The following is a 20173-nucleotide window of genomic DNA, read 5'->3' on the forward strand; positions in this document are numbered from 1 at the left end:
AAAGCATTTATGCAGTTTTAGTCAGAAGTAGTTTTTTTTTACTCATAAAGGTGACACTACCAAAGCCTGAACAAAGGCAGAAAAACAACCAGTCACTGCACCAAACAGCCTGCAGGATGGAGATTAAATTAACTAACAATACATTGACATCAAACAGGCTGTAGTTTGTAAATGTCAGTTCTTTCTGTGGGTGTAAAAATGAAGCCACGTATAAACAAAAGGGTTGGAGAGAGGTTCGATATCAGAAGGGTTCATTGCAAAATGAGATTTTGAAAAACTGACATGAAAGTACAACTCAGTTTTGGGAGGTGATTTATGGTGCCGATTCTGCCTGCCTGAGCTCCGCAGGCAGGTGGCTTCAAAGTGATTGATTGTTCCAAAGTGTTGGGGCCCTGGTGGCAAAAGTGCAGTCACCTTTAGCCTTTGTGTTTGCCACTTTGAACCAGTCAGGGAATTGCCTGAGGATCTGACACTGCACACGGGTTTGAAACTTCTGGAGGGAACTTTTGGCTCGACCTTGGAAGAAATCAATATTATCTTAAAAAATCCATTCCAAACAGGTGGAGAGATGCCAGAAATAGTTTGATTGTGCCAGCTTAAGATAGAAATTTTGAAATCTAGACACATAAATTATATATATATATGTCTGTTTGTGAAATTGTTTTGAAAAATTGCTCCCAGCTGAGGCAGAAAAGTTGAGGTCAGTCTCAAAAATCACTCATTTAACAGCACAAAAAACATACTGTTCATCATGGAGGCAAGAGGAATGTGCCTCTAGGCTTCAGTGAGTAAATCTGTATTACAATGGAAATGAAAAACTCTATAGAAAGGAAATATAACTCAGGTGAGAGCATATGAAATAAAACCAAGCTGAGGCCAATGAGAATTTGGGAACTTAATACGTTAAGTGTTTAAAAAACACAAGTGTTTTTTTTGCGTAGACAATGTTGGTAAGCCCAGAGCCAATTAAATGGCGCAGTAATGATGCCAGCCCAGAATGTGAGCCAGTCAATTAAAACTGCATGTTTTACAGTGTCACTGGCAGCAGTGAGATCTGAAGGGATTAAAGCTGAACTTTAACCCGAATCAGCAGCTGAAAGAGGGTCACTGCTAAATTTAATGAGGGCAGTTTCTTTATCGGGCATATCTGGAAAACATAACCGGGATTGCTTAAAAAATGTTTTTGAATCACAAAAGCAGTTAATTGACTTGAAGCAACTTTCTGTGAAACTCAAGATAAAAACCAAAGCTTAGAAATTGCCCTGAAGCGGGGGGAATTTAAGGAATTGAAGATCTGCTTGATTTTGAGAGGGATTTTCAAGAACTGCAGAGGAAAACACATGAGGCACTTTCCGAACGGAGAGAGATATTTGTTATTGATGAAGCACCAATAACTGCTGGGTAGTTTAATCTACAGCAATGCATCCGATTCTATAAGATCATCGTGTCCTGTGAAAACGATGAATCTGTTTTCAGCTTTGTGACATGACAACAGTGACCTGTTTGATGAAAAAACAGAGTTTCTGGTAGATTCGCAGGAAAAAAACTGCCCGCAAAAACAAATAGAAACCTTCCCTTTTGACTAGTACTATAGCGACTGTAATGGCAGAGCAGCTGTCAAATGTTTACAGGCAGAAGGTCAAAAACACGAGAGCAGACAGAACATATGGATGGGAGGAGATAAATACAGAGTGCTGGGAATACTGTAAGAGCTAATGAATAACAGTCAGACATATAGATATCCTTAATCTCAGGTTATGTAGGTTAACACCACAGAGACCATGAATCAAATCAAATCAAAATCAAATTTTATTTGTATAGCCCAAATTCACAAATCACAGTTTGCCTCAGAGGGCTTTACAATCTGTACAGAGACGACACCCTCTGTCCTTCGACCCTCGATTCGAGTGAGGAAAAACTTGCCCCAAAAAAGGCCCTTTTAACAGGGAAAAAATGCGGAAGAAACCTCAGGGAGAGCCACAGAGGAGGGATCCCTCTCCCAGGACGGACAGACGTGCAATAGATGTCGCATGTACAGAGCAGATCAACGAGATCACAATGTATTCAATTATAAGCGATGGTTGACAGGAGTGAAAGTACACAAAGATGTATTACAGCAATAATGATGAAATGCACATGGAAATGTGATTACTAGTGATAACAGTAGTAATGATCAATGGCAAGGATGGTATGTAGCAATGCAGTACGATAATAGTAGTGGAACGTATGTAACAGAGATGTGACTAATATTAGCGACAGTAGTGGTGGGTGTCAGGCAGGGTCATGGCAGTAGGTGCATCCACGATCAGGCAGGGCCATAGCAGTAGGCGCATCCACGATCAGGCAGGGCCATAGCAGTGGGCGCATCCACGATCAGGCAGGGCCATAGCAGTGGGCGCGTCCACGATCCACGACCCGGGCGCGGCCAGGATCCAAGGGAGCCTGTAGGACTAGAAAGCACAAGGACTCCGGGGAAGAAGCAAGTCAGTGACATGCAGAGATGGGGCATGTATACAGGCATAATGTATACAGATGGAGAGGAGAGGAGAGGGGAGGAGAGAGAAGCTCAGTGTGTCATTGTCCCCCGGACTAGGCCTATAGCAGCATAACTAAGAGCTGGTCCAGGACAGGCCTGGGCCTGTCCTGGACCAGCCCTAACTATAAGCTCTATCGAAGAGGAAGGTCTTAAGTCTACTCTTAAAGGTAGAGAGGGTGTCCGCCTCCCGGACCAAAACAGGAAGATGGTTCCACAGAAGAGGAGCTTGATAACTGAAGGCTCTGGCTCCCATTCTACTTTTGGAGACTTTAGGAACTACAAGTAATCCTGCGTTCTGGGAGCGTAATGCTCTAGTTGGGTGATAGGGTAATATGAGCTCCTGGAGATATGATGGTGCCTGACCATTAACAGCTTTGTAAGTGAGGAGAAGGATTTTAAACTCTATTCTTGATTTTACAGGGAGCCAGTGCAGAGAGGCCAGTACAGGAGTAATATGATCTCTTTTCTTAGTTCCTGTCAGTACACGTGCTGCAGCATTCTGGACCAGCTGGAGACTCTTTAGAGACTTGTTAGGGCAGCCTGATAATAGAGAATTACAATAGTCCAGTCTGGAAGTAACAAATGCATGGACTAGCTTTTCTGCGTCTTTTTGAGACAGGATGGGCCTGATTTTTGCAATGTTACGTAGATGAAAAAATGCAGACCTTGAAATTTGTTTTATGTGGGAGTTGAAGGACATATCTTGATCAAAGATAACTCCCAGATTCCTGACGGTGGTGCTGGAGGCCAAGTTAATGCCATCCAAACTCGCTATATCATTAGATAATGCATCTCTAAGGTGTTTAGGACCAAGTACTATAACTTCGGTTTTATCTGAGTTTAACAGCAGAAAATTGCAGGTCATCCAGGTCTTGATGTCCTTGAGACATGCATGGAGTTTAGTAAGCTGATTAGTTTCATTTGGCTTTATTGATAGGTATAACTGTGTATCATCTGCATAACAATGAAAGTTTATGGAGTGTTTCCATGAGTATATTTAAAGGCTCTGTTAGATTCATAGCATCTGGATGTTATAAAAGAGTGAGAAAAAGAGAGTCTATCACATTGGGGCATGAAATGAGACATCATGCTGGATTGATAAAGTGCAAGGAGCCCTGAATTTATTGCCTTCATGTCTGTACATGAGGTGGAATTAATAATTACTAGAAGATTTTAAATGTTTTTAAGCTTAGTAAAATTTAAATTGCTTGCTGAGGGTAAAATATTGACTCTTGAGTTCCTGCTGGGGATTTCAAAGTCAGTGTATTTTTTTATAATGACCCTGTCAGAAAATGAATTCTCAATGTCTTTCAATAATTCAGATAATCATTAATCATGCAGCAAACAACACTGTGAGCCATTAAATATGTGTATGCATGTATGTATAGTCTCATTTGCATAAGGTGTTGTGGGTACTGTGGCGTGTCTAACGCCTGATTTGATTTCCGCTCCAGGTGTGCAAAGTGCTCAACACAACCACCATCAGCTGCTTCGCCCCCTCTCTGAAGGCGGAGTACACCGCGGACCAGGAGACCATCAAACACGTGGACGAGTTTGGCTTCGTCTTCAACAACGTCCAGGCTCTGCTCACTTACAACAACACGAGCTTCGTCTACTACCCCAACCCTTACCTGGAGCCCCTCAGTCTGTCAGGTGTTCTGGAGCAGAAACCTGGTGCTCCGATCATCCTCAAAGTACGTCATCCAACCTCATACTGCCTTTATTTATAGCAACAGACAGGGAGGAGATTCTCAAGTCAATATTCTTACATGTTGCTATTAATTATCTGGCATTAATAGCAACATATAAGAATATTGATCCTGTCTAAAGTGATCTACAGTGGTGGAAAGACTACTCAGATCTTTTACTTAACAAACCATGAAGTACCAAAGGTAAAAGTACTCATTATGCAGAATGGCACATTTCAGAATGATATAATGATATAATGATATACTGATTATTATATTACTGGATTATAAATACTGATTACTGAGTATCACTAATGATGCATAACAATAGGTTGATATTTATTAGTTGGTTATTCTTTGTGTGAATCATTTGTAAAGTAACTAGTAACTAAAGCCGTCAGATAAATGCAGTGGAGTAAAAAGTACAATATTTCCTTCTGAAATGTGGTGGACTAGGGGAACAAAGTAACATAAAACTGAAAGACTCAAGTACAAGTACTTCAAAATTGTACTTTAAAGGATAAGTACCGTTTTTTACAACCTGGACCTTATTTCTGGCAAAAGATATGGTCATTTACTCACCCAGATAACTTTGGTGTCATTCGGCGTCGTTCGGACGAAATTAGATCCAGTGTAGCGGCGATATATCCATATAATGGGAGTAACGGGGCATCGACACACAGCCTCTATATAACACATTATCTGCCACGAAACTAGTTCATTTCATCAATATTTTGTTATGAAATGCTAGCGCTATTAGCCTCTGAGTCCGGGCTCGTCTATTGTCAACATCCGGGGTCTGTAGGCTGATCTACTACCTCTGACCTGGAAGATGTCGTCTCTGAGCTGCGCGCGCACCCGCGACAGCGCGCCTTGTTTACCTGTAGCTGCTGCTGCTAGTTTGACCCCGGATGTTGATAACGGACGAGCCCGGACTCAGAGGCTAATAGCGCTAGCATATCGTAACAAAATATTGATGAAATTAACTAGTTTCGTGGCAGATAATGCGTTATATAGAGGCTGTGTGTCGCTGCCCCGTCTCTCCCATTATATGGATATATCGCCGCTACACTGGATCTAATTTCGTCCGAACGACGCCGAATGACACCAAAGTTATCTGGGTGAGTAAATGACCATATCTTTTGCCAGAAATAAGGTCCAGGTTGTAAAAAACGGTACTTATCCTTTAAGGGTAACTAAAGTGTGTTTACAGGTCTTGTGGTGGTGTGTACCTGTGCGTACGTATGTGATAAAAGTAGTATAAACCTTTTTGTGGCTCCAGAGAAGCTGCATGTAATCTGATAAACTGTCTCAAGTGACGTTACTCATAGGGTAAGTTGCATTGTGGGTATTGTAGGCACCAGGTTTTGAAAAGCAGTCCATTGCACTCCTACTGTATAACACTGCTGGACTCGATACGGACATTTTAAAAACAAATGATCGAGAGATATCACCTTTTTTTTATTCCACACATTCTTCTTCCTTTCCAAAACCTGGTGCCTACCTTACCCACAATGCAACGTAGCCACTGTGTGACATCACTGAAGGCAATTTATCAAGTTACATGCAGCTTCCTCCGGAGCCTAAAAAAAGACTTTTTTCACATGTGCATTAGTACTCGTCCAAGACCCGTAAACACACTTGAATGTGTAAAATTGGTGAAGTTACCCTTTAAGTTCAGTTCTTCAGTAAATGTAGGCTACTTAGTGACATTTCACCGGTGGCTAGCCGTACCCTGCCCTCACTGATGCTCCTTCATTGATCAATAAATCTGATACACATATACGCTAAAGGTTTTATTATGAAATCAACTATAATGCCTCACCAGACATGAGATAAACAACAGGATGGTGGATATAAGTGGCAGCTTCTACTTCATCTCATGTTTTCTCTAACTGGTAGAGTTTTTAGGAAAAACTAAATTTCCCATCACATTCCCAACTGTGATTTGTGTCACAGAGAGGATGTGACTACATCCTGAAGTTTATAGCAAAGATTTTACCATCTGCTTTCCACTTTTACACCATGTGCAACTGCACATCTTTAACTCCGTTTGTCGTGGAGGAACAGCTCGGCAGATTGGTTTGCATCTTGAAGCAATCTGCCGTCGTTAGGTACAATAATTTAACAGATTTCCTGCAAAGTATGACTCATGGCGTGGAACGACAAAGTGTCTGCCAGTCTTTTCCAAGATTACAGTAATTATACTAATGGCCGAGAGTAATAATAATTCATTACGTTTAAAATTCTACACATGATCAGCATGAAGTTCCAGCGGGGTGAAAACATTACACACACAAGAATTACTGCAGAGCTACCTTTTGTTTTGTAACAACTACCTGTTCTGCAGTTTTCCATATTCCTTCTCTAACTGTGTTTCAGGGACGTAACCTGGTGCCGTCTGCGTCCGGTGGAGCCAGGCTGAATTACACGGTGCTGATCGGAGACACGCCCTGTTCCCTCACCGTCTCTGACACTCAGTTACTCTGCGAGCCTCCGAACCTCACCGGGCAGCACAAAGTCCTGGTCAGTCTCAAAGCGTTGGTGGTTTTTCTGTCCGTCTGTAGATCTGATTGGCTGTCTGCGTGGATGTGGGTCACTGTCTGTGGGTCAGTGCTCGTCTGTAACGTCACTGTGTTTGTGGGTCACCGACAGGCTTTCAGTTAGTCGCTGGCTTTCTGTCATTGTCTGTCACTCATGGTCTGGTAGGTTCCCAATTACAGCACATTGCCCTCCAGAGTTATTGACAGGCACTCTTGCAAATAATGAGAAAAGAGCTGTAAAGAGAAAAGCTGGTGTGTCTGGAACTTTTACACATTTTCTTCAAAGGCAATTGTTCAGGAAAATGGTCCATATCTCTGTTGTGTTTGCCAATTTAATTCCTCAACAACAATCTTTTGAATTAGTGATTATTTTCTTTGTTATTTGAGCGCTTTCAACACGCTTTTGAAAATATAACTATTTTCATCATCCAGGTCCAAGTAGGGGGACTCCACATCTCGCCAGGAGAGGTTCACATTCGCTCCGACAGCCTGCTCACCCTTCCTGCCATCTTCAGCATCGCAGCAGGAGGAGGGCTGCTCCTTATCATCGTCATCATAGTCCTGCTGGCCTACAGGCGGAAGTCACACGAGAACGACCTCACTCTGAAGCGCCTGCAGATGCAGATGGACAATCTGGAGTCCAGGGTGGCTCTGGAGTGCAAGGAGGGTGAGTCGGACTGATCAGAGAGACTAGTAATAGCCATTAAAACTCACACTCCCAAAATAACAAATACCGAATCCCTAAAAGCTCATTTGTAGTTGCCTTGTAGCGCCACCTGTTGGAACTGATGTTTTTACAGATGTTTGCAAGCCTTTTGTATTTGAATGAAGATGGTAGAAGTATGAAAAGTAAAAGTAGTCCTTCTGTAGTAAAATGGTACCTGTTGGTGTTTTACTATTATATTATTATATTAATGTGTGTGTTGTATTATACCGCTGTAGTTGTTTAGGGTTGAGCTCATGTCATATTCCCAATCTATAAGATCATCATGTGTTTGTAGCGTCGCTCTCTCTGCGATCGCATCTCTAAAAAGTCAACTTTTCCCGAACTCAGAAACACAGCCCCGTTTTCAGCTCCGTGACGATGCACTTTTGAACTATGCAGGAGGGTTTTAAATAGTTTATCTCGCTTAAGAAGTAGCAGAATTTTTCTCAAACCATAAAAGAACACTTCATCCCCGAGCTTGTCACAAACACTCAAAATCAAAATCACCATGTTTGGAGATACAAGGTTTTCAAGGGAAAGGAAGGTATGAAAACGTTGTGATCTGAAAAGTAACAAGCAACTGAAGCTGTTAGACCAATGTAGTGGAGTCAAAAGTACAAGATCTACCTCAGGGATGTGGTGGAGGAGAAGTATAAAGCAGCAGAACATGGAAATACGGGAAACTCAAATTTGTACTTCAGTAAAGTACTTGAGTAAATGTACTTTGTTACATTGCACCGCTGTTTATATACCAGCTGCCAAATCATTGAATGGTCATACCAACCAAGTGTATGTTTTATTTCGATTGGATTTGCAAGCTATAACCGTTTTGAGGCATGATGTCTGTATTCTGAGTTATATAAGGTAGCACACCCTTCCTATCTGTATCTAGCAGTGTTGTAGAAAGTACAAAAGACATACTTTAATAAAGCAAAGCTATTGTGTTAAAATATTACTTTGATAAAAGTGAAAGCCACCCATACTAATAGTACTTGAGTAATAGTCTTAAAGTATCTGATATGACATGTACTTAAGTATTAAAAATGTTCTGGCAATAAATATACTTAAGTATCAAAAGTACAGGTAAGTTGTGCATATATTTACAACACTCAGCATAATTCTGATTACTGGAATCTGATTGGCGATAGAAATAAATTAAATTTAAAATGTGCCGCTTTGACTCAGATGCAGCATGTAATCTGCAAAGTTACTAGTTACTAAAGTTATCAAACATTAAAATACTCAAGTAAAGTACAAGTACCTCAAAGTTGTACTTAATTACTGTAGTTGAGTTACATTCCATCACTAGTAAAACTCATAATGAACAAACCAAAAATATATACTGTGAGATACATTATGAGCTGTATAATGTTTAGACATGTAGATCCAAAAATGTCAACACAGAGAGTTATATTCACTAAAAAATGCTAATCAAACTCACTACAGTCAGTATTTGTCATCATTCTACTGTTTTACACTCATTAACCATTTCAGTATTTATCAGTAACATAAAAAGGAAACTACTGTCTCAGCTTTACTGCCATTAACACAGCTAAAAGCTCAGTGTTACAAAATGTATGCCAATACTAATACTACCTCTGTCATACGCAGCCTTTGCAGAGCTACAGACCGACATCAACGAGTTAACGAGCGATCTGGACAGAGCCGGCATCCCCTACCTCGACTATCGCACTTACGCCATGAGGGTCCTCTTCCCCGGCATCGATGATCACCCTGTGCTCAGAGAGCTGGAGGTGGGTAACCTCTGCAGCAGGGCTACAGCTACTTGAATTCAGTTTCAACCACTTTTCTGACATCTTGACCTTAAGGCTCCACTATACTCCAAACCAAATTGATTTTGGCTTGTTGGCAAGCGCTGTCAAAGTGCTGTCGAACAGAGCGGTGTGAGCAAATGTCAGCGGTTTGAGGTCTGTTTGTGTAATGGTGTCCACATCAGCTGGAAAGAGCTCGAGAGGAGAGTTTGATTTGGAGTTTGCTTGCTCTCTTAGTTGCAGTCATGCACCCATATTGAGTCTAACTTTTTATCTTTAAAACTTTCTTACAAATACTTTTTAGCACCAGATTACACAGTTTATTTTCTTCAACAGAAACTTTACATCAGGATATTGTAAAGTGGTTGTCAATGTCCTATGCTTGAATCAGTTGGATTTTGAGGGAGGCAGATAGATGTACATTGCTTTCATTGTCTATTTTCTACAGTCTCGTTCAGGATTTGTTTTGGTCTGATTTTGGTCTGATCCTCATCGTCAACTCAAGAGGATTTGGTTTAGAATGTACTTTGACCACGACCAAGACTATTTTTATTAATGTCCTGATCAAGCGTTCGATCCTGAAAGCACTCGATATGACATTTTAAAGAAACTCGGATGACAAACAACAACAACAACTCGACAGATACTCAAGGACAAAATTGGGCAAATGTTGCCAATTATAGCTGATTTAATCAGTGGTTATTATGGTCACAGGGATTTTAAAAGGCCTCTGCTCTGAAGAGCTTCTCTAATTGCAGTTTAAACATGCTGACTTTTACCAAAGTATCCGGCTCTTTGTTTGTTGCAGAAAAATGGAGCTTAGTTTATCCATTTTCTTGTTAAACTTGTCAGTGAGTTCTGAGAATATGACTCATCAGAGTCCCTGAGGAAACAGATGTGTGCGAAACCTGGTTCTGGTTCTGTTTTGCACTGATACCCTGAGATGATTTATTTGACTTTACGTGTATATTTCATTCTCTTCTTCACGTTGTATGGAGTGAATTCTCTCATCCTTGACTGAGTATTATCAATGAGCACGTGCGTCTGTGTGTGTAGGTGCCGGGGAGCGGACAGGCGGGTGTGGAGAAAGCCTTGAAGCAGTTTGCTCAGCTGGTGAATAACAAGGTTTTCCTGCTGACGTTCATCCGCACGCTGGAGCTGCAGCGCTCCTTCTCCATGCGTGACCGCGGCTACGTGGCCTCGCTCATCATGACCGCTCTGCAGGGACGGCTGGAGTACGCCACGGACATCCTCAAACACCTGCTCTCAGATCTCATAGAGCGCAACCTGGAGAGCAAGAACCACCCCAAACTGCTTCTACGCAGGTAAACCGAGAGTGTGTTTTTTTTGGCTGCTGCTGAAAGCTGCTGTACAAAGAGCCGTTTAAACACTTCTGGAAAATTGCAATTGGATTGAAGTTACGTTCTTACAAAGTGGGGTAATGTTTCTCATTTTGGAATAGCAAGTCATTTTATTCAGCTGAATATTGGATTATTCACTTTGGAGTTTAACTTCACAGAGAACTGTATGAATATTAGTTGAGGCAGTGCCATAAAAGTACATATTCACTGTAGGGAGTCGTACAGCCACAGTCTTTCTGCTTCACTGGGGAAGCTCAGGGTTTGGAGAGAGTCTCATTTTAGCTGCAACAGCTAAGCAATAGAAAGATTAAGCATGTTTCAGGAAGGAGTCTGACAAGTCATCTATCTTACAAATATTCCTTGTGAACTGGACTTCCTTTCCTTTCTCCGTCCACATTTTCCACTTTCAAACCAGAGACCTTTTCTGTCACAGACCTCCCCACTTCTGATCAGCGCTGCTTATCTTTTGGCATAGATAATTCCTTCGCGAATTGTCCTTTCCAGCCCAGTTACCGCACTTCTGATGGATGAGTAACTAGGCCAGCGAAGGAGAGCCCACCTCTGTTCGGCTTTGTTTTGTGCAGCGGCGTGAAACAGCCGCTGTGAGTCTGAGAAACAGGGCGCCCGGACAGACAGGTGAAAGACGAGAGCCGTAAGAGTGATAGAGAGTGGGAGGGACTGGCGGAGGAAGAGAACCTAATGGGGAAGAGTGAGTGCAGCGGCGGCGGACTCGTTGTCAGTCTGACTTATCTTCTGTGTGCCACTCATGAAACATTCAGCTGGAGCTCACGTTTCCTTCCCCTCCCCATCACCTCGCCTATCCTCCTTTCTCTCGCCTCTCTCCCTCTTTCCTCCACCTCTGGTTATCTGTCGATTGTTTTCCCAGCGCTGAAGCTGGCCTGCTGAATGTTTCATGAGGTTTTTTTTTTTTTTTTTTCCCCCCTTTCCTGAAAACGAGGGCTCTCTCAATCTGAAGTACACTCATTAAATATAAGGATGAGTTCACATGGGGGAGCCGGTACAACACAAACTTGTTAGTCCAAACATGCTGCTCTGGCTGAAAAACTCAAAAATTTAATGGGATGCCGTCAACAAAAGAGTCAATACAGGTTGGGGTTGAAAAGCGGTGACAGACAGCAGGTTAGAGAGGAAGAGTGACTGGTGGCTGTAAAGCTGCGGGCTTTGGATAAGATTCAGATTAGGAAAAGGCTTATACGCCATTTCAAGGGGTACTGTTACATGATTTAAAGGATTTACTACGGTAAATGATAAAAATCTTTCCCATCTGTACTCGTGTAGCTAAGTGCAGACACAGCGAGGAAGAAACAGAGTGAAAGGACTTGAAGTGGACGTCTAAGTTGTGTCTGCACAATTATGTCATGACCCAAATATGTTCTGCACCAGCAGCACTTAACTTACAGTGTATCAGAGCAAGTGTCCTCTGAGACCGAGCGGCTGGGTAAGGACGCTACTCCTCTGCAAACTCTCCATGTCATGCTTTTTGGTTCCAACAATGTCAGGCTCTTCTGCATCTTAAATTATAAAAGAATAATCAGAGCGCTCCAGCTCTCTGTGGGACGTCTCTCGCTAACAAATGAACGTGCTTTTCTTCTTGTCTCGCAGAACAGAGTCCGTGGCGGAGAAGATGCTGACAAATTGGTTTGCCTTCTTGCTCCACAAATTTCTCAAGGTAAAAAATGAAATCCATCTCGCACCTTATCGCCACAGGTGTCAGAGTGATGCACTGTGACGACGCTTCTTAAAATTACGAGCATCGATTCTGCTGTGTACGTTTTTGTTGCAGCTGTCGTTTTAACCGTCTGATATTGATGGGGTTTTGTGGACATTGTGCGAGGGTAGTGTTTACCTGTGGGGTCAATCTTATCTCCAGTTTTGCAAATTCAGTTTTACTGTGTTTGACGTGTCGTGCTCTAGTTACTGAGTCTTTATCGTCTGTGCTGATGAATACGGATCTCTTTTCCTTCCCTTCACTTCTTTCCTACGTCTTGTTTTCCTTTCTCCCACCTTTCTCTCTAATCCCTGGGTTCCCGTCCAAAACAAAGGAGTGTGCTGGCGAGCCTCTCTTCATGCTGTTCTGTGCCATCAAACAGCAAATGGAGAAGGGACCCATAGACTCCATCACCGGAGAGGCTCGCTACTCCCTCAGTGAAGACAAACTCATTCGACAGCAGATTGAATACAAGACGCTGGTGAGTCATAAAGACATTAATAGTAAAAAAAAGTCAAAATTTTGTCTCTATTCATTTGTGTTCATCACTTGGCAAAGAGCCTTGACAGAACCACAGGAAGGTGGCATGTGCCTCGGCTGAGCTTGTGATTTTATGAATGCTGTGACTGTTTGGATAGTTTCAATGATGGCAGTGGATAAATAATCTTGCACGGCCAGGTGTCCGTCTCATCGAGCTGGAGGGAGGGCCTGACAACATTTCTTCAAAACAAATTGAGAAAATAAGACCTTACAATATGGACGCAGCCTTTCAATTAGCTGTAACTAGCTGCAACCCAGCTTCATTTTCTTATTTGCGTTAACGTCAGTACGGTAAAGGCCATGTTTGCTGCAGTACTTTTCATGGAGAACAGACTTCAAGGACAAAATATGCAAGAAGGTTGTCCATGATAATTGTATAGTGAAAATCTGCTATTGTGCCAGCCCGGCAGCTCCGTCCTGCCCTCTTCTTACAAACTTTTGAGCTTAAGGTTCTCGTAAACCTGATTAATTTTGACAGGACAGGTCTGGCAACCCAAATTAACAGAAAAATAAAAAAAATGGTATGAATAAAGATACATTTTAACTGATAAATATAACCAATAATACTGAGTCGACAGAATTCTGACTGGTGTGTTTACTCGAATCAGTGGAGAGTGATGAGGTCGGGCCACCTGTGTAACAACAACGCGCCTTCTTCTTTTACCTTTTCGATTTAAAATAAGGCAGCTGGATTCCTCCACCGACCCGTCAGAATAAGTTCCCCCTCAGGCTTTAGCTCCGACGCAGAGCCAGCCAGAGACAGGATGACACCATCTCTGATATCCATGTCGGAGAGTGTGAGGGGCTGTGTCTCATTACTTGTTTAATGCCCCTGCTAGAGCTGCACAGCCGCATCCTGGAGGTGTGAAATTACATTTTTGGCCGAGATCCTCTCCACCAGGACAGTTTGGTGAGGAGAAGGTAATGAAAGGACTTTCCTAGCAAGCAACACCTTTCTCTCTCTCTCTCCCTCTCTCTCGCCTCTTTCTCTTTCCCCTCCCTTTTCCCTACGCCCTCCTCTCCTGTCTGTCTTCATCCTGAATCCCCAGACGCTGAGCTGTGTGAACCCAGACAATGAGAACAGCCCAGAAATCCCTGTCAAGGTGCTCAACTGTGACACCATTACCCAGGTGAAGGAGAAGATCCTGGATGCGGTGTACAAGAACATGCCCTACTCGCAGCGACCACGGGCGGCAGACATGGATCTGGGTGAGGCTGCACTGGATGCAATCATGCTGTGAAAGACCAAAGTCACATTACTAATACCGCTTATATTTCCTGGGATAAAACACAGACTGCCATCGCAATGACAGGAGGGGAGAATAAAGTTTAGAGCGGGCATGTCAGGGGAGCTATCAGAGATATTTCCCTGTGTGACACCAACAAAAGGCTCAACATCAGTTTCTGGGAGACAACCCCTCCCCACACCTGTTTACATCCCGAACCAGAGCAACACTCACCAACACTGACGTTAAACCTTACTGACAGCTCACCTACACTTAGGCTTACGCCCACAACATGTCATCCAGCACTGAATGACTCGGTACAAATCCAGCCGACACGCACCTTCAAAGGCAGTACATAAGATATCTCGTCACTAGTGGCTGATATCGCTGTAGGTCTGTAGTTTAACACCTTAAGGGGCTTTTTTTTTACAGGTTGGGGATTTGGAGAGGATCAGTTTCTCCTTGTTGCTTTGGGCAGCTTAAATCCTCGTGGGGACACCGTGTCATTTGTGTTTTGTTTGTAAGAATCACTTTGATTGTCAAGAAGTGCAGCAAGCTGTCTCGGTGACATTTTGGCTGCTATGCTTGACAACCTGCAGGGTTCAAAGAGCAAACTGGAAAACATGACCTCACATGCGGCACAGAGGGACAATGCGAGACAAACGATGGACGTTAGACAATATGTAACTGTCAAGCACTCTGCATACCCCGAATTTCCACGTGTCACATTCATTGTTGATTGTATTTTCCTACAGAGTGGCGGCAGGGCAGGACAGCTCGCGTGGTCCTGCAGGACGAGGACATCACCACCAAGATAGAGAGCGACTGGAAGAGACTCAACACGCTCATGCACTACCAGGTCTGTTCGTGATGTTACAACACGATTTCGGAAAAGCTGGGTGAAACATAACTAAAAAGAGTGTTCGCCGACAACGGTTTTAAGTGGTGAACCTCGCCCCGTCTTCGAGGATGCCCTTAAGAATTCAGTCAGAATTTTTAACAGTCAATGAAAACTGCCAGTTATCTTCTCGATTAATAGATCAATTGTTAAAATAGTGAAAAATGTTCGTCACAATTTCCCAAAGCCTCAAACAGCTAATTTTCTCTAACCACAGTGGTAAAGTAAAGTGGAAGGCACTCATTTTCTAGAAGTCTGAAAAGTGACACGAATGATTAATAAATGATCAAAATAGTTGCAGAACAGCCTTTCGTCATCCGACTTATCATTTCAGCTCCCACTTTACGAACCTCACAAAGCCATTTCACTCTGTTTCACACTCCCTCCCGCACACCTTGAATCTTTTTCATCCTTTTTTAAAAACTGCAATTATCCAGTTGCTCAAGGGCATTACAGCAAGCATTGTTGATGAAGGACAGAGGATTACTCATTCATATTCATATCACTCAACTCACCCCTGCCGACGTTTGTTTTAACCTCCCGGTCACAAGCGCGCCTAGTGGACTCAAACATGCACTCGTGTGCCTCTGTCTTTTACAACATCTTTTTTTTTTTTCTCCAGCTCATAAATGCGACGACACAGGTCAGCAACCTCGGATGAGTCATCCTGTTCCCTTGTCTGTCAAACGCTTGTCATGACGATCAGCGCTGGGACGACTGTACCACTCACATATTTCACTGGAGCATTTTTTTTTTGGTTTAAACAAAGAGAAAAATGAAGACAAAGGAAATCTGAATATTCTGCACTAAATGTGTGTTTTGACAAAAGAAGAATATATTCCCTTGTTATCTGTCAAGGAGATAAACAATTTCATTCTTACATTCTTAATCTCTCTGCCAGGTGCGGACATGTTTGCTCTGCTGCTAAGCTGGATTTGTATTAGCTGCATTTGTAGCTCACGCAGAAACAGCAGCATGAATTTTGCTCAAACTGCAGATGACCTCGTCACGTCTGCCAAGCGCAGCTACAGTACACAGTATTTACCTGGAACTACTGTACAGACAAAATGTCTGCTTAGCCAGCATTCAGTGAACTGTATTCAAACAAACATTTACATATTTCACTATGAAGTCTGTCTGCTGGTTGGTGCTTTTTAGGTTTTTTTGCATTTAGGTTGCAAAAATACTTGCAACCGGGGATTTTCAATGCCAGACACTGTCAGACGAAATTGAGACAACTACACCCTTAACACTGCTTTAAGGACTGTACTGTTGTTGAGTTGGATAGTTAGTAGTAGGCTACAACTTTTTTAGCCCATACAAGGTTTAATGTTAATGGTTTTCTCACCTACCTGGTCGGACAAGTGGGTCCGAAATCCCCTTACCCAAATATTTACTTGCCCCGACACAAACTGCTTTATTTATTAGTGGGATGTCACATAACAACAAAGACTTGACCTAATTGACTTTTTTAAACTTTATTTAAGTAAATGAATCAGAACAAAGACACTGTGTCATGGGTGAGACCTAACAAACATTCCTGCATGTTGAAATTTCCGCTTGTGATTCAATGTCTTTACCTGCTGCCATTTTCTCGAGAGAGATGAGAAGGAAAAGAGATGACTCACTCCTTCTTTACTATGCGTTTCATTCTGCTAGATTTACTAGCTTGATGCAGCATTTTACTTGCCTCCAGGCAAGCGAGCAACCCTAATTGTTGAGCCCTGCTATATATTTAGTTTTTACATTTTGGCAAATGGATAGCTTTGAGCAGTTCCTGTCTGCCATGTACCAGTGAATGTCCAGACAACAATCACTGGACTCAAAGTCATGATGATTCGCAGGCAAGTTCTGGAGCAATAAGCGGCATCTTTTTTTCTATTTCTTTAGATACGTACGGACGTTTATTTGCAGCGGATATTGTAGATAATACGTGATGCCCTTGGGGAAGTGTGTTAAAAAACCTTGGCATTAGACGAACATCTTATAACCCTTTTTTTCCAACAGCAATTTAATTCTCAGTTTTATAATCAGCAGTTCCTGCTTAAAGGGTTTAATCGATGCCCAGAACCACTGCTTGTTTATTTAGCTATACAGAAATTGTCTTTGTAGGAACAGAGGATTTTAAATAACAATATCTGTTACCACACACAAAGTATGTAGTAGTTAATGTATATAATTTGGAGCTGACTTTTAGTGCGATCATCCACCTTGAACTTAAACCCACTCCTTCATACATTTCTCTCTTTCCTGTGACTGCCTACGAAAGACGTTCAAAGCCTCTGAATCATTTTACAAATCCCTGGTCTTTGATTTTCAACCTCAAACATTTTTTCCAAATTCCAGTCATGATTACTTTTGACGAAACAGCTGCAAGCCACAAATTCATAAAAAAAACCAACAAACAAAAAACAGCAATCTTTACCTTTGTCTTCCAGGTGTCTGAGCGCTGCGTGGTGGCCTTGGTGCCCAAACAGATGTCCTCTTTCAACATTCCTTCCTCGGCAAGCTTCCCCCGCAGCATCAGCAGATACGGTCAGTACTGTTTCAGAAATGCAAATACCTTTCATTCATCCAACTTCCAGCAGCGTTGCACCATCTGTTGCTGTCACTTATCAGTCTGTTACAAGCACATTAGCGGATACTTTTATATAGCACGTTAAAAAAAGAGATGCAACATTAGTTTTTCGGAAATATTCAGCGGTACAGAATCAAAACACATTCTGCCACCTTTGAAACAATTACGCTTAGACTAATCATTAGTTGTCACACGGTGTATGTGTATGTTTTATCAGGACAGATGAAATCCAGTCACTTTAGATTCATAGAAATGTTGATTCAAACCACATCTCTGAAACAGCAGATCACACTGACATTCATATTAGATTTCAAGTCCTTTTTCCTTTAAAAACACGACACGCAGCAGCAGAAAACAAACAACACAGACTGACAGAAAGACGGGGCCATAGCCCGGACAGAAAAAAAAATTGCTTTTAGTGAATGAGAGCGGGTCTTTAGCATTACCATGACAACCACTGATATAATGGCCGCAAATGATTATAGTGTCCAAAAGCACACATCCAACCTTGCTCACTTGCAATTACGAAGACAACAAATCTAAAAAAAAAAAACAAACGTGACTTTCTCTCCGTCCAACCAAAGTGAGATGTGCTCCATTTACAAACTACATCTAGAGCATTTTGTAACATATATTTTCTCCACGTGTGACCGTCTAGGCGTAGACGTATCCTTCCGCTCCACGCCCACCAGCCCGGACAGCCCCCACTCCCGTGTGCCCATGCTGACCCCTGACCTGGAGAGCGGGGTCAAGGTGTGGCACTTGGTCAAAAACCACGACCACGGGGACCAGAAAGAGGGCGAGCGCGGGAGCAAGATGGTGTCTGAGATCTACCTGACGAGGCTACTAGCGACGAAGGTGCGGTAGAACACGTATATTATAGACATGCATTTAACTATTTCAACTTTAATTTTAACAACATCACTGATCCTGAGTAAGAAAACAACATGAGACAACAATAGCAATCAAAACATTTTGGAGTCTCAACTGTATCCAATTTTTTTCTACAGGGCACCCTGCAGAAGTTTGTGGACGATCTGTTTGAGACCTTGTTCAGCACTGTGTGTCGGGGCACCGCCCTGCCTCTAGCAATCAAATATATGTTTGACTTCCTGGACGAACAGGCCGACCGCCATGGCATCCATGACATGGACGTCCGCCACACCTGGAAGAGCAACTGGTGAGAAAGAGACGATGTCTGACATGTCACCTTTATTTACCTTCTTTAACAAGCCTGCTTGCAGTGCTACCTATAGAAATGTGTTTTTCAGATTTAACTGAGTTATCACCCTATTAATGCCAGGGTGCACCATATTTGTTATTGACCTAATTCTCTGGTGTTTTGTGCAGTTGTAGCTGCTCTTTGAAGAACTTCTTAACTTTCTATTGTGAAATCTGTAACTCTGTAAAGCTCCAAATTACATCTAATAAAGTCTCCTAAACTTCAGCAACATCTTGTTTTCACAACTTAAGTCAATTTGGAAAGTCAATATGGGATTGATCAGAGGAAAACCAAAAAGCAACATCTGAAAATGTATCACAAATCTTCCTCTTTCTCCTTCTGTCTAATCTCTGGATATCTGCAGCCTGCCCCTGCGCTTCTGGGTGAATGTGATCAAGAATCCCCAGTTTGTGTTCGACATCCATAAAAACAGCATCACGGACGCCTGTCTGTCTGTGGTGGCCCAGACTTTTATGGACTCCTGCTCAACTTCTGAACACCGCCTGGGCAAAGACTCCCCCTCCACCAAACTACTCTATGCCAAGGACATACCGCATTACAAAAGCTGGGTAGAAAGGTGCGTAGGTGCACGACAATGCAAAGACAAATGCGCCTCACAAGGATAGAAAGATGTACAAAATCCTTCAAACTGAGGACTCTTTGTACGTCATCGCCTCTCTGGTTTTGGGGCGACAGATCTCCCTGGTAATGTAATTGTGCAGGATCCTCATGTACTGTATAAATGGGACTGCATCCAGTTTGGACTGCAGGCTGTGACACAATTAATCATGCAGCTTAACAGGGTGTGGAGCGACCGAGTTAAAGTGTAGTCAAGTGAAGTATAGTCGTACGAGGCTGTGCGTTTCTATATAAAATAGTGTGCTGCTGCTGCTGTTTGATGTCTAAATGAGTAAACCTGTGAGTGACACATTTCCTTATTCTCCTGACAAAACACCTCAGATTTACTGACACCTTTAACATTTGATATTCTTTGACTTTTCACAGTGAAAGACTGAATCCAAGTGAGGAGAAAAGCTCTGATACGCATTACTGTGCCCCTGACTCTGACAGTGTATGTGTGTGTGCGTGTTTCCTCTCAGGTACTACGCTGACATCAACCGCCTGCCTGCCATCAGTGATCAGGATATGAATGCCTATCTGGCTGAACAGGCCCGCCTTCACTCCAGTGAGTTCAACATGCTCAGCGCCCTCCATGAGATCTACGCTTACGTCAGCAAGTACAGCCAAGAGGTGAGGCTCACTCAACACGCTGTATCATAGATGTGCTGTAGAAGTCCCGCTGGTGTGCAGTTAACATTTTCTCATATTAAAACAGCTTTAATCCACATTTTTATACTAACAAAGGATAAAAAT

The 20173-nt window shown here is 42.5% G+C and overlaps 1 protein-coding gene across 1 annotated transcript in view; it reads left to right on the forward strand.

Annotated features, from left to right (window-relative positions):
- The window catches only part of LOC311255402 (plexin-A2-like), a 90631-nt gene that overhangs the window by 66088 nt on the left and 4370 nt on the right, over positions 1-20173 (forward strand). The window contains exons 18-31 of the mRNA XM_084349846.1: positions 3991-4230; positions 6607-6750; positions 7200-7434; positions 9085-9227; positions 10302-10570; positions 12230-12296; positions 12670-12816; positions 13925-14084; positions 14857-14960; positions 17438-17534; positions 18236-18435; positions 18588-18757; positions 19164-19376; positions 19900-20050. Coding sequence (XP_084205972.1) covers positions 3991-4230; positions 6607-6750; positions 7200-7434; positions 9085-9227; positions 10302-10570; positions 12230-12296; positions 12670-12816; positions 13925-14084; positions 14857-14960; positions 17438-17534; positions 18236-18435; positions 18588-18757; positions 19164-19376; positions 19900-20050 — 2340 coding nt within the window. The remainder of the gene's footprint in view (positions 1-3990; positions 4231-6606; positions 6751-7199; positions 7435-9084; positions 9228-10301; positions 10571-12229; positions 12297-12669; positions 12817-13924; positions 14085-14856; positions 14961-17437; positions 17535-18235; positions 18436-18587; positions 18758-19163; positions 19377-19899; positions 20051-20173) is intronic.

This window comes from Pagrus pagrus, assembly GCF_965226575.1.
Source record: "Pagrus pagrus genome assembly, chromosome: 3".
Classification (NCBI taxonomy): Eukaryota; Metazoa; Chordata; class Actinopteri; order Spariformes; family Sparidae; genus Pagrus; species Pagrus pagrus.